General features: G+C 38.7%; 1 protein-coding gene across 2 annotated transcripts; it reads right to left on the bottom strand.

Moving 5' to 3' along the window:
• Positions 1-5,243: 5,243 nt before the first annotated feature.
• Positions 5,244-10,381, bottom strand: zgc:66443 (uncharacterized protein LOC406856 homolog). 2 transcript variants are annotated; one of them, XM_052132309.1, is made up of 3 exons: positions 10,116-10,381; positions 8,798-8,920; positions 5,244-8,393 (listed from the first exon to the last, which is right to left on the bottom strand). In XM_052132309.1, exons 1-3 carry the CDS (start codon positions 10,303-10,305, stop codon positions 7,624-7,626), a joined length of 1,083 nt encoding a protein of 360 aa, XP_051988269.1. In that variant the 5' UTR covers positions 10,306-10,381; the 3' UTR covers positions 5,244-7,623. The 2 variants fall into 2 exon arrangements, with proteins under 2 accessions (XP_051988269.1, XP_051988270.1); XM_052132310.1 differs by lacking the exon at positions 8,798-8,920.
• Positions 10,382-13,994: the final 3,613 nt, after the last annotated feature.

Below are 13,994 nucleotides of genomic sequence, written 5' to 3'. Positions count from 1 at the left end.
CAAAATGCTCGCAGCATGAGCTGGAGAAATGTTTGAAACTGTATGGACAGTGTTTTCGGGTGGGGGTGCATACATCGTAATAGGCACGCCGCCACTGTCATAAAGCTTCCCGCTCTTAGCGGGAGTTTTAGCTCGCTGCCGCATCTGTGATGCTTAGCGCATGAGACAGAGAACTGTTTGAAACTGTATGGGCAGTGCTTATGGGTGGGGGTGCATATACCGTAGTAGGCACGCCGCCACTTTCATAAAGCCTCCGGCCATGGGCGGGGGTTTTGGCTATGCATACAGTGTTTGTGTGTAGGGGTGCATGCAGGACAGCAGGCACGCCGCTACCTTTATAGTATTTCCGCTTTACTGGGGAAGTGTTTATAACTGTGGGAACAGTGCTTGTGCGTAGTGGTGCATACATGACAATAGGCACACGATCTACATATATGGTGCGCCCAGCTGGAGCTGGGGAAGTATTTGGCACTGTTTGGACAGTATTGATACGTGGGAATGCGCACTTTAGTGTGGACACGCGGACTCCTTAGTGACACAGGCAGAAAATGACTCTTTTGTGATTTCTGTGTGTTGCCGTTAAAACAGCGTTTGATTGCAGGTGAGCGAGTTCTGTGACTGGCCCATTGACTGCTGTACAGACATTTCCAGCCGCCTGTAAGGGAACTGGGTAATGTTTCACACGTTTTAGAGAGAGTGGTCCGGCATTTGCGAGACACGCACTCTCTCTTTTTCTTCCTATTGCTAGGAAGACTTACGAGGCTCCGGGTTCAGCATGATCTTGGGCCGAGGACCCCGTTGCTCAGGCGGCTTCCTTCGGTTAGCGGAATGCGAGCGGCGTCGAGCGTCCGTTTCAGGTCTGCTCTTTGGCTGGGAGACGGGAGGCGCCGCCCTGGCTCGCTGCTGCTGCTGAGGCAGTCTCTGGCGGCTCTGAGACGAGCTGGAGCGCTTGGGCAGGAAGTGACGCATAGCCTGCGAATCCTTCCGAGCTTCAGTTCCGCGTGCTCTGGCAGCCTCTGTGAGCGGCGCTTTTTCTTGCGCGGCTCGAACGGAAGAGATGGCAGCACGGTGGAAGCAGGCTCGTTTGCGGCGAAGGTGGCAAAGCGAAGCGCAGCTCGGCGAGGCCCAGGAGTCACATTCGGGCATCCGCCCTGAATGAGAGCAGCTTCTGGCGTGGTCAGGTCCCAGGCAGCGAGTGCAGATAACGTGGACGGTCCCCGCCAGGAAGAGGGCCTCTGCACGAGGCGCAGGTTAAAGGCATTTGGAACAACGCTCGAAAATTGCTCTTTTACTTAAATCAAAAGCGCCGCAGAGGCGTAACACTTGTAAGTAAAAAGGATATCAGTGATGCGCGCCGGATGGCGTAAGCAGAAGGCTTCGAGGCGGCTGAAGGCGCCAGCGTCCTCTTAGCAGTCCTGTTGTAGGCTTGTCAACGGCGGGCGAAAAGACTCCAACAATCCGGAGGAAGAGGGCCTCCGCACGAGGCGCAGGTTAAAGGCATTTGGAACAACGCCTCGAAAATTGCTCTTTTACTTAAATCAAAAGCGTCGCAGAGGCGAACACTTGTAAGTAAAAAAGGATATCAGTGATGCGCTGCCGGATGGCGTAGCAGAAGGCTTCGAGGCGGCTGAAGGCGCCAGCGTCCTTCTTAGCAGTCCTGTTGTAGGCTTGTCAACGGCGGCTAAAAGACTCCAACAATCCGGAGGATCCAGCAAAGAGAAGGTCTTCGCTGAAGGAGATTAAATCTAAAGAACTCTCATGACTGGGCTCTAATATATAGCCCTAGCCACGCCCATCTTGGAGGGCTCTGAGCCTGGCCATGGCAGCGCGCTCATTGGTCGCAGCGTTCAGAGTCGCCCGTCATTGGTTCGAAGCAAGTTGCCGCAGCACAGCCAATGACCGAGCTGCCTCGCTCATTGCTGTATGCTGTGCAGCTGCAATGCGCTTTACATAAAGACTTCAATATTTCTCGAGAACTGAGTTTTCCCATAGCGTAAGCTACTTACGCAATAGGAGAGACCTCTCGAGAGGGAACTTGCAAAATATGAGAATTTCTTAAAAAAAATTTTTTTTGGTGTGTTTTACTCACCATTTGTAAAGCGAAATAAAAAAGACAATTAAAATGTTTCTTCTCCAGCAATTTGGGCAGTAAAGGAATATTCTGGATTCAATACATGTTAAGATCAATTGACAGCACTTGTGGCATAATGTTGATTACCACAAACATTAATTTTGCCACTTTTGATGAAAATCCCTCCTTTTACAGTAAGGCACGGCAATAGAAGTTAATTAAAAACATGTTTTTGCTTTTTTTAAAGAAAAGGAGCAAAGATTCGAAATACGTTTTTTGTGGTAATCATTATTAACCCACAAATACTGTCAATTGAACTTAAGTTGTATTGAATCTGGATATTTTCCTTTAAAAGCACATCCATGTGTGGTAACAGATCTGTTATATTTGTGAATCAGTGTCAGAAAAAAAAACTCTCTCTAAAAACTACATATTTTTCTACCACACTAATGCAATCGGTTCTGCATTTATGTGTGGGTTACTGCTCCATCTTCAGTGTAAATAGGGCTGCTGGCTAGTATCAGGTCGGTAGTTACAACCACCTGCCCATTCATAAACACTCCCAAGACTTACTGAACATATATCAGCTGTAGACTGATTTTAATTTTTTTTAAAAATTAATAATTAGAGGGATCAGTAAATTAATATGTAATCCATAAAGAAGTAACAGTAATCTGATTACAATTAATTTTAAATGCAATTTAATCTAATATCATGTACTTGATTTTTGTCATTTTATTACATACTCCAGATTACATGTAATTCATTACTACCCAGCATTGACTGCCCAGCACCCACCAAGCTTCTTTCACTGTTTCAGGAACATGTTTATGGTTTATCAGTAGTAATGGAATATGATAACTGTAGTAGTAACCGACCCCCCCGCAATTTCCACCTATGGTAGTAACAATGGTATTTTGGTGAAAACTTGGTTATCATGGTACATTTTTGTAAGGGAGTGCTTAACCTGAATTCCTTGTTATCTACATAGTCAACATTTTACATTTGCATTTTGGCAGACACTTTTATCCAAAGCGACTTACAGTGCACTTATTACAGGGACAAACCCCCAGAGCAACCTGGAGTTAAGTGCCTTGCTCAAGGACACAATGGTGGTGGCTGTGGGGATCAAACCAAAATACATTATAGGATCATTCTACAAGTACCAGAGTGACAAAATAAATGATTTATTGCACAGCTAAAAGACTGGTTCAAACTCCATCTCAAACTCAAACATTTTCCTCAGATATAAACATTAATGTCAAATTGTAAAAAGTACAAAATAAATTGACTTCTAGTTAGGTCAATTATTTGTGGTTGCACTGGGGAAAATACACATATTTACATATATTTCATAATCATTCTTTCAAACTATTTAAATAAGATGTTGCTGTTCTGACAGTTTTGCTATCGCAGGGCTCCAGACTAAAAATGACTGTTTAGGAGACATTTAGGAGCCAAATGGCTGTTTAATTTTCCACATTACAGATTTGCTCGATTTAGATTGTTGTTCAAAAACAAGAGAGAAAGCCAAGGAACAGACAGCTGATAGCTCATTAATTGGGTGTTTTATATATATATATATATATATATATATATATATATATATATATATATATATATATAGTGTACAAATTTGTGTGGGATGCCCTTTTGTCTCATAAGTTTTCACAACCCTTTCAGAATTTATACAAATATACAAGAAAAAGTTACTTTTTTTTATTATTCAGTACTGCACTTCAGAATCTACATACAGCACTATGCAAAAGTTTTAGGCACATAAGATGTTTCACAAAAACATTTGTCTTAAGATGGTTATTTATATCTTCAGCTTTAGTTTGGATGAACCAGACTTCAGGAGGTCCTCAATTGTTTTTCTGAGGTCTTGGCTCATTTCTTTCGATTTCCCCATGATATCAAGCAAAGAGGCTCCGAGTTTGAAAGTAGGCCTTAAAATACATCCACAGGTACCTCCAAATAGCCTATCAGAAGCTAATTGGCTAATTGACTAAAGGCTTGATATCATTTTCTGAATTTTCCAAGCTGCTTAAAGGCAGATAACTTGGTGTATGTAAACTTCTGACAAACTGGAATTGTGATAGTCAATTAAAAGTGAAACAATCTGTCTGTAAACAATTGTTGAAAAATTACTCCTGTCATGCAAAAAATAGATGTCATGTCAAAACTAAACAAAAACATGCTAATATGAAATCTGTGCAGTGGTTAAAAAATTAGATTCACTTCAACCAAAGTGTATGTAAACTTCTGACTTCAACTGTATATACTGTATGTATATGGGAGTACATATCCTAAATTGATTTTATATATATATATATATAATTGTTTGTTTTGGTGAGATGGCACAGACACAAAGACTACAAAAGTGCAAACTGAAAAAAATCCCAGATGCAGTTTATTTTACTACAATCCCAATCAATAATAACCAGGAAAACCAAAAGAAGAAAAAAAGATTTGGTACATAACATGGGACTTTTAATTATAAACAAGCCCGAAATACACATTGGTCTACTATATTGAAATGTCTGCGCTCCCAGTTGTGAACTCACTGACGGCTGATTCGCTAAGAAAGTGACTCGAACTCAAACTGCTAACCTGATCTCCTGAGTTCAAATGAGCTCTTGTCGGGTGATTCATTATAAAGACCCGATTCAAAAGAGTCATTTGTTCACAAATCGTTGTTTGTTGTTGCGTGCATCCAGCAAGCTCATATCAACAGAAAGTGTGAAAAGTGGTGCGAGACACACTGGCGCTCTAAAGATATATTCAATAACTCACAAGGTGATATCTGACGAGCCCGCATATAAAAGCACATGGAAACTTGATTTTAAATTATTGTCGCAATCATTTATTTTTAGTCGCATTTGCTACCATTTTAATCGCAGTATGGAGCCCTGCTATGTAATTTCTTTTTTTTTTTTAAGTACATTTTTTGTGTGCGGTCTACCATATTGATCTGTAAAACTTGACTAAATCTCTCCTTGTCAACAGGATTCCAACTGCCTTGGAAAACATAGCAAGTCATGGAAATTAAGAAATGTAATCATTCATGGATTAAAGTAATTATGGCAGACTGAATAATGTTTTTCTACAAGGGCATCAGTAATTGAAAACTATTGCATTTGAAGGACTTTTTTTATCCACACCTCTAGCTGTCAGTGTAAGTACAAGATGACATAAACACCAAAATTACTGAGTGCACCTTTAACCCTCAGAGACCCAGCATAGCAGAATTGCAAAGTTTTTACAAATCAATCAAATAATACCTCATTTTCATTAAATACTGGTAAAAAAACTACACAGAACAGTAGCTGACACTCAGAGCTTTCTCACTACATTGGTTTTGGCGGGTAAAATTTGCTTATTAACTCCGACAACTTAAGTCCTAACAAAAAGGGTCCAGCTTGCTGACAAAGTTGAACACTTCTAAAACAAATTAAGCCATTTTTCAAGTATTTTACATACAATATTTTTTTTTCTTAATTCCTGTAAAAAACATGTTTTAGTGATTGAGAAAAGCTTATAAGCACTGAAATTATCAACTTACTTAAATCTGAGACCCCTTTTTTTTTTTTTAAGTGTAGCAATAATGCAATGCTGGGGATTAGTGGTCAAACTTTTTTCTATATTTCTCACAGAACGGAACATATAGGCCTACAGTAAATCATATGTTAAGTTTTCCAAATTATTTTCAGCTCTTTTCTGTTTTCGCATTGTCTCATTAATTAATTTTTTTTATTTAAATTGTACTACATATATTACATTGCATACAGTTGGTAAGAGAAGGGTATTTTCTAGATCTTTCAGAATGCCATTGACAAAAGGAGGCAGATGATTTTTTTTTTGGAGGCAATTGATTTTTTTGGAGGCAATTGTTAACGGAGATATAAGTGATTTTGAAATTGAATAAGAGGACAGTGATATTGTTGAAGAAAGTACTGAAAATGATGTAAGGAAACAGAATCTTACTAATGAAAGTGAGGAAGGAGGACAGGAAGAAAGGCAAAGTGAGGAAAAAGAGGAAAGTGAGAACAGTTCTTCAGATGAAAGATGTGATTCAGCACGTAGCATGAAGAAATCTGCCAGGTTTCACTGGTACCACAACCAGTAGAGAAGATTAAGCATTGTGACAAATGCACAAAGTCTTATCTTGAAGTCAGCAGACCTTCTGTTGTGAGGGTGTACAACCAGTGCATGGGTGGCATTGATTTACTTGTTTCCTTCACAGCCAAGTACAAGCTGAACATCAGGTCCAGACGTTGGTACTTGTATATCTTCTGGCACACTATCATACTTGGAGTAGTCAATGCTTGGTTGCTGTACAGACATGATTGTAAAGCCTTGCACTTCCAGGCACAGCACCTCCCTCATTCAGATCAATACTGCAAAGAGAGGGAGAACATCCAAAGCTGAAGAGAGGTCATCAGCTCCCAAAGAGAAAAAGATGTGCTGCAACGTCCCACCCCCCAGCATTCGGCAAGATAATGTGGGGCATTTACATTTATGCATTTGGCAGACGCTTTTATCCAAAGCGACTTACAGTGCACTTATTACAGGGACAATCCCCCCAGAGCAACCTGGAGTTAAGTGCCTTGCTCAAGGGCCCACCAGTGGCATCATGGTGGTGCTGGGGCTTGAACCCCCAACATTCTGGTCATCAACCACTGAGCCACCACTGCCCCATATTTCCCAGATGGATTTACAACATCTGCTGCATGGTTGTGCTTCATATGTAAATGGTCACACAATAGTCATTTTTAATTGAAAATTTAACAGGAAAATTTTAACTTAAAGATTTAAGTATATTCAGATGATCTTTTGCAAAGAATACTGTTTTATAGATTTAAAGTTATTAACTGTTTATGAGTTTACCTTTACAAGTTGTAATACAAAAACATCATTTACATTTGTGTGTTTAATTGTGAACTGAAAAGTTTAACTTAGTTTCTGCATTAAAGATCAGTAGTGAAATCTTGCAACCCTAAATGCCCAGAGTTTCTCCATATTACTCTCCAATGCAAAATATGCATAAACGTTATGTTTTTTTTTTATAATCATTGGCTACCTAAAAACATATTTAAGAGTGGATAAAAATAATATGTCAAGAACATCTATGCTTGGGTCTCTCAGGGTTAAATCAGCACATTTCACCTTAAGCCATTTAGCTGTAAATTGTACGCTCAAGTTGAAAAATGTCTGTAGTAAATACGCATTATTACCACAAAATGGTCTTCAAATGATAAGGCAGGGTTGTCATTAGAACAGTGCAATCGGGCCCCATGATCGCTATCGGATGGCCCTATGGTAAGGGTAATGGGAAAAGCAGAATGGTCCATTGAGCTGCATGCGATTCTATTTTTTTGGCTAACTGGATACATTTGTACACTAATGTACATACTCAATTAAAGCTAATAATCCCAAGGATCAGTAGCTAACATAATTGGAAATCCTCCCCAGACATGATTATTGAGAATCCTTATCCAGTAATCACAAATGACTGGAAAGGTCATGAAAAAGTATTAAAAACTCTTCAGTCAAAGAGTGTTGGAACCAGTGTCAATCTTGTCTATTATCTGGAAAAGGGAAGCCTCTTCTATTGTTTGCACTGTTTTTACTTTAGTGGACCTCTGGCATGTACGCTCATGTCTTCTTGTGTTGCCACTCTGACTAAAGGTCTTTGAGCACCACTTGCAACGGTAAGGTCGCTCTCCTGTGTGTGTGCGCATGTGCATCCGAAGATAGTCAAACTTTAAAAAGTCCCTGCCACACAAATGACAGCTGTAAGATTTTTCATGCATCTTCATGTGCAACTGCAGCTTTTCCAAGTCCTTTAAATGCCTTCCACATATGTTACATGTATAATACCCATCATCTTTTGCCCTTTTTGCTGCAACCTTCTTAGGTTTGGGGTGTCGTGCAAAATACAACTGCCTTCCTCGTGTTTTCCTCGACGTGGTTGAAGCGTTATAGGCTGTTCTTAGCTGGTGATTGGTTTCGGAGTCATTGCACTTAGTAGTTACTGATGTTATTGTGACGATAGTGTCTTCTGGCTCCATCTTAATTTTCTCCGTTCCCTCAATGGGCAGGGTCATTAATTCCATTTCCTCTGCCTCTGTCTTGCAGACTGAAATCAGATCTTGCAAGCATGGCTTCTCTTCGCTAGATGTATCTTGGCTCTGGCTATAGGTCTCTGTTTGCTGAGGCTCTTGGTCTTCTGAGTCCATCTGGGACCCAAACCCACATGCTGGGAACTCTGTGGGTGAGACTTCATCAGGACTATCCTGAGAGACATGGTGGACTTGTACTGGATGAAGAAAATAAGATATTATGAATTACAGACATTGATGTAACTACAAATAATAATTATTAGTATCATCCCTAGTATTTGTGGTGTTAAAAGAAGTTGAGAGTGGTTATACTCAGTGTGCATTCCTGTTTAATTAACATGCATGCATTTTGTATTCTATACAAGTATATCATCTCTTAAAAATCTTGTTAGTCTATTCGCCACCAAGGATGGTTCATAATTTTTTTTGCAATGGCTTAAAGGAATAGAAGAACACACTATTCCTTTAAATTTATTCCATTCAAAAGTAGCTGTTTGGAACAGTGCTCCATGTCATATAGTAAATGTGAAATGGAAATTAACAGAACATTTTAAAGGGATAGTTCACAAAAAAATTTACAACTCTGCCATAATTTACTCACCCTCGTGCCATCCCCGATGTGAATGACTTTCTTCTGCAGAACACAATTGAAGATTTTTAGAAGAATATCTCGGCTCTGTTTGTCCATTCAATGCAAGTGAATTCTGACCAGAACTTCGAAGCTCTGAAAAGCACATAAAGGCAGCATAAAAGTAATCCATATGACCCCAGTGGTTTAATCCATGTCTTCTGAAGGAATATAATAGGTGTGGGTGAGAAACAGAACAGCATTTAAGCTTTCACTTCATATTCATCTATTTTGTCTTTGGTGATACACATTATTTGCTAATCACCACAAAAAAGGCAGGGAGATTAATTTATATTCTATATATTCAAAGTTCTGTCCACCATTCACTTGCATGTGAGGACCTACAGAGCGGAGATCTTTTTTTTTTTAATCTTCATTTGTGTTCAGCTGAAGAAAGAAAGTCATACACATCTGGGATGGCATGTGTGAGTACATGAGATCATTTTCATTTTTGGGTGAACTATTCCTTTATACCCAGTTTTGACTAACTTTGGACTAAATATCTAGGCAATATCTGGCAATTGAATCTTAAAAATCTCAAAAGGGACGTCAAATGTTTTATTTTTCACAAAAAAAATGTAAATAAAAAAAGTTCATGGAAAGAGGTGCTAATGCTTATACTGGCTTCAGAAAATGTTGTCTGTCCACTTTAAGAGGTCGATTCTGAGTTATATGTTGTTGTTTTCTTGTAACCCTGTTACCAAAATAATTTATCATCATCTAGCAAAAAATATTAATATATTATAAAACTAATAAGCACATAATCAAATGCAAAATGTTCCTATAAATATGTTAAAATATTCCCATGACTTGCTAAAACATCAAATACAAATCTACGTATAAATAATGGCAGGCAACTAATTGTTTAATTTCGTAAATGTACATAATTGAAAACATAGCTTAATAACTAACACGTCTTAGTATTATTTATGGTAAAAGCTATAAAATAAAATGTTTGAAAACTGGATAAGTGGGCAGAGTACCTATTTTACTCTTTTAATGGGCCTCTCCATCACTGAAGCAACTGTCCTCTCGTTCACCATTCATTTTTCTGAAAATACGGTGCTCTACTCTTTCTACAATGATTTGAAGGTGAATTTAACCAGCTATGTCAGAATTAAGATATTGCTGAATGCTTTTAATTGTTGGATAGACCAGTGCAGTGAAACAGGAAGCCTACAATTCAAAGTAACCGTGCACTTCTGTCTCAGTTCTTCTCTGGTTGGGAAAATAAACTCAAATATCGCCTAAAACACCAATAGACAGTACAGGTCTTTAAGTAGGACTTTACCGTTGAGATGTGTCTCTGTCCGGCTCAACACATTTTTTAGCTGTTGTTTGAGCTTTGCGTTTTCTGTTCGCACGCGGGCTGTTTCCTCCTGATAATCATTCACCGTCGCTCCCACCTCCTCTAAAATATCCCGAATGACAGCTGACATACGCTTCACCAATTTAGAATGTAAAATATCCAGTTTTGACATTTTTACCAAAGTTTGCAAGGAAACCAAATCCGTTTCGATAAAACACACGAGTACAACAACACAGTACACTGGCTAATGTTCTTGTTCTCTGTGAGTTCGCACACTGAGCCAGCGCACTAGCGCCACCTCCTGTACTGATGGACAAACAGACAACCTCTTGAGATGAGACCTACCGTTTAGTGAAGTCTCCAGTCTGCAGGCCCAAGTAAGTCCAGTATCAAATCACTTTGGTGTTAGTTTTCCAATAGCAGGCTAATCTAATGCATGTCAGATTTACAGAATATCTCTGAGGGAACATTAGTATTGTAATTATTAAATACTTATGTTTTGAGATGTACAGCTGAAGTCAGAAGTTTACATACACCCTAGCCAAATACATTTAAACTCTGTTTTTACAATTCATGACATTTAATCATAGAAAACATTCCCTGTCTTAGGTCAGTTAGGATCACTAGTTTAAGAATGTGAAAAGTCAGAAAAATAGTAGTTAGAATTACATTTATTCATTTAGCTGATGCTTTTATCCAAAGCGACTTACAATTGTTATATATGTCAGAGGTCACACACCTCTGGAACAACTAGGGGTTAAGTGTCTTGCTCAGGGACACAATGGTGTCTCACTGTGGATTCAAACCCGGGTCTCTCACACCAAAGGCATGTGTCGTATCCATTGCGCAATTATTTCTTTTTACATACACTTTTTTAGCATTTGGTATCATTGACTTTACATTGTTTAACTTGGGTCAAATGTTTGCTGGAATTTTGGCCCATTCCTCTAGACAGAACTGGTGTAACTGAGTCAAGTTTGTTGCCATCCTTGCTCCCACACACTTTTTCAGTTCTGACTGATTATGTCAGGGCTTTGTGATGACCACTCCAATACCTTCACTTTGTTGTCCTTCAGCCATTTTGCCACAAATTTGAAGGTATGCTTGGTGTTATTGTCCATTTGGAAGACCCATTTGCAACTGGGCTTTAACTTCCTGGCTTATGTCTTGAGATGTTGCTTCAATATATCCACATAATGTTCCTTCCTCAGTCCCTCCTGCAGTAAAGCACCGCCACAACATGATGCTGCCACCCCCATGCTTGACACTTGGGATGGTGTTCTTCAGATGGCAAGCCCCCCATGTGCTACTTAAAGAAATATTTCACACAAAATTGAAAATTCTCTCATCATTTACGCACCCTGATGCCATTCCAGATGTGTATGACTTTTTTTCTTCAGAACACAAATTAAGATTTTTTGAAAAATATTTCAGCTCTGTAAGTCCATACAATACAAGTGAATGGATGCCAAAATTTTGATGCTCCAAATGCACATAAAAGCAGCATAAACGTTATCTATACAACTCCAGTGGTTTAATCCATGTCTTCAGAATTGATATGACAGGTGTTGGTGAGAAAAAGATCAATATTTAAGTCTATAAATTCTTCTCTCTGCCCAGTAGGTGGTGATATGCATGAAGAAAGTGAATCACCAAAAACACAAGAAGAAAGTGAAAGTTAAAGTGGAGATTGACTGAGCAGGGAGGAGAATAAATAGTAAAAAATGAATTAAATATTGATCTGTTTATCACCACATCTATCATATTGCTCCTGAAGACATGGATTAAACCACTGGAGCACATGGATTAGACTACTTTCAAGCTGATTTATGTGATTTGTGGAGCTTCAATATTTTAGCACTGATTCACTTTCATTGTATGGACCAAAATAGAGATATTCTTCTAAAAATCTTAATTTGTGTTCTGCAGAAGAAAGTCATGCATATCCAGGGCAGCATGAGGGTGAGTAAATGATGAGAGAACTATGAACTTGAATTATTCCTTTTTAAGCGTGATGTTGCCCCTGTACAAAATAACTTTTCCCATTCCTGCTCTGCCTCCTCTATTGTGCAGGACATGACGTGCCAAGTGATCCTGCTTATTTAGCATTTTTTTGCATTCTTTGCATTGTTAGAACATGTTTTATACACAACAATAATGCTCTGTCGGCATTAAGGGACATTTAGACCCTATATACACATAAACTGATTTTAATGTAATTGTTTCATACATTACGATTTAAAATGGCGATCAGTGTATTGAAATAAATTTAATTTCTGTTATCATATCTCCCTTTTCTTTTTTGGAATCAGATTAATGTAGTGTTTATCATAGATAAGTGATGTATTTTAAAAGTTGACATACAGTATTCATTATAATAGGGCATAAGTTTTGCAACTCAGTATTCAATACTCACTACTCATGAGTACTTTTAAATGAGCTCCTCTTTTACTCTTAACTTCTACTTGAGTATGATTTTTCAGTGCTCTTTCTACCCCTGTCTGTTTCCTCCAGCATCTTCACAAGGTCCTCTGCTGTTGTTCTGGGATTGATTTGCACTTTTTGCACCAAACTACGTTCAACTCTAGGAGAAAGAATGCATCTCTTTCCTAGGCGGTATGATGGAAATTTCTCCCAACGATGAACCAGACTTGTGGATGTCGACAATTGTTTTTCTGAGGTCTTGGCTGATTTATTTTGATTTTCCCATGATATCAAGCAAAGAGGCACTGAGTTTGATGGTAGGCCTTAAAATACATCCTCAGGTACACCTCAAATTCAGTACACCTCCTATCAGAAGATAATTGGCTAATTGTCTAAAGGCTTGACATAATTTTCTGGAATTTTCCAAGCTGCTTAAATGCACAATTAACTTAGTGTATGTAAACCTCTGACCCACTGGAATTGTGATAAAGTTCAGAAGAGAAACAATCTGCCTGTAAAAAAATGTGGAAAAATTACTCATGTCATGCACAAAGTAGATGTCCTAAAGACCTAAACTATAGTTTGAGAAAAGTGAATGCTCCATCTAGAGACATCTAGGAGCAATAAAGATGCATGATTTGAGGACCATAGGGAGGCAATACTGTATGCATGTACTGCATGTAAGGCACTAAGGCAGTACAGCACATACCATGCTGGATCAAAATCCTCCAAAATCCCATTAAAATAAAATAAAAATTCATGTTTCATGTGTAATACGATAAATATTAAAAACATAATAAATAACTTCAGCATAAAATACCTCTTACCAACCCCCAGCTTGCGCAGACATGCATATGGATTACCCAGAGTGATAGTGACAAATTATTCAATTTGGCTTGTATACATACATTTCTACAATGCATGATTACAGCACAAAATAAATCACAAAACAAACATTTATAAGAACAGTATAGCTCTTGAAACACTGACTGAAGGCCTCGAGCATCAAATTTCAGACTAAGACCTATTGTTACACCACTCTTTATCTCTCTCCACTGGCTGCCGGTTGACATATCAAATGCAAGGCTCTGATGCTGGCATACAAAACAGTCACTGGGTCTGCTCCAGCATACCTAAAAACATTTATGCAGATCTACACTCCCGTCAGAAGCCTACGGTTGGCTAAGGAATGTCGCCTTGTTGTACCAACACAAAGAGGCACCAAAACACTTTCCCGGACTCTCAGTTTCATCATACCATGTTGGTGGAATGACCTTGAGCCCAACTCCATCCATGAAGCTGACTCACTCTCTGTCTTCAAAAAATGGCTAAAAACACATCTTTTCCATGAGCACTTAACAGTCACTAAAAAAATTTATATTTGCATTTAAATCTGTTTTGAATGCTATTCTGATGATAGTGAAACTTTGTAGTATG

This window comes from Xyrauchen texanus, chromosome 8 (assembly GCF_025860055.1).
Source record: "Xyrauchen texanus isolate HMW12.3.18 chromosome 8, RBS_HiC_50CHRs, whole genome shotgun sequence".
Classification (NCBI taxonomy): domain Eukaryota; kingdom Metazoa; phylum Chordata; class Actinopteri; order Cypriniformes; family Catostomidae; genus Xyrauchen; species Xyrauchen texanus.
This window is presented reverse-complemented; position numbering and strand designations above follow the sequence as displayed.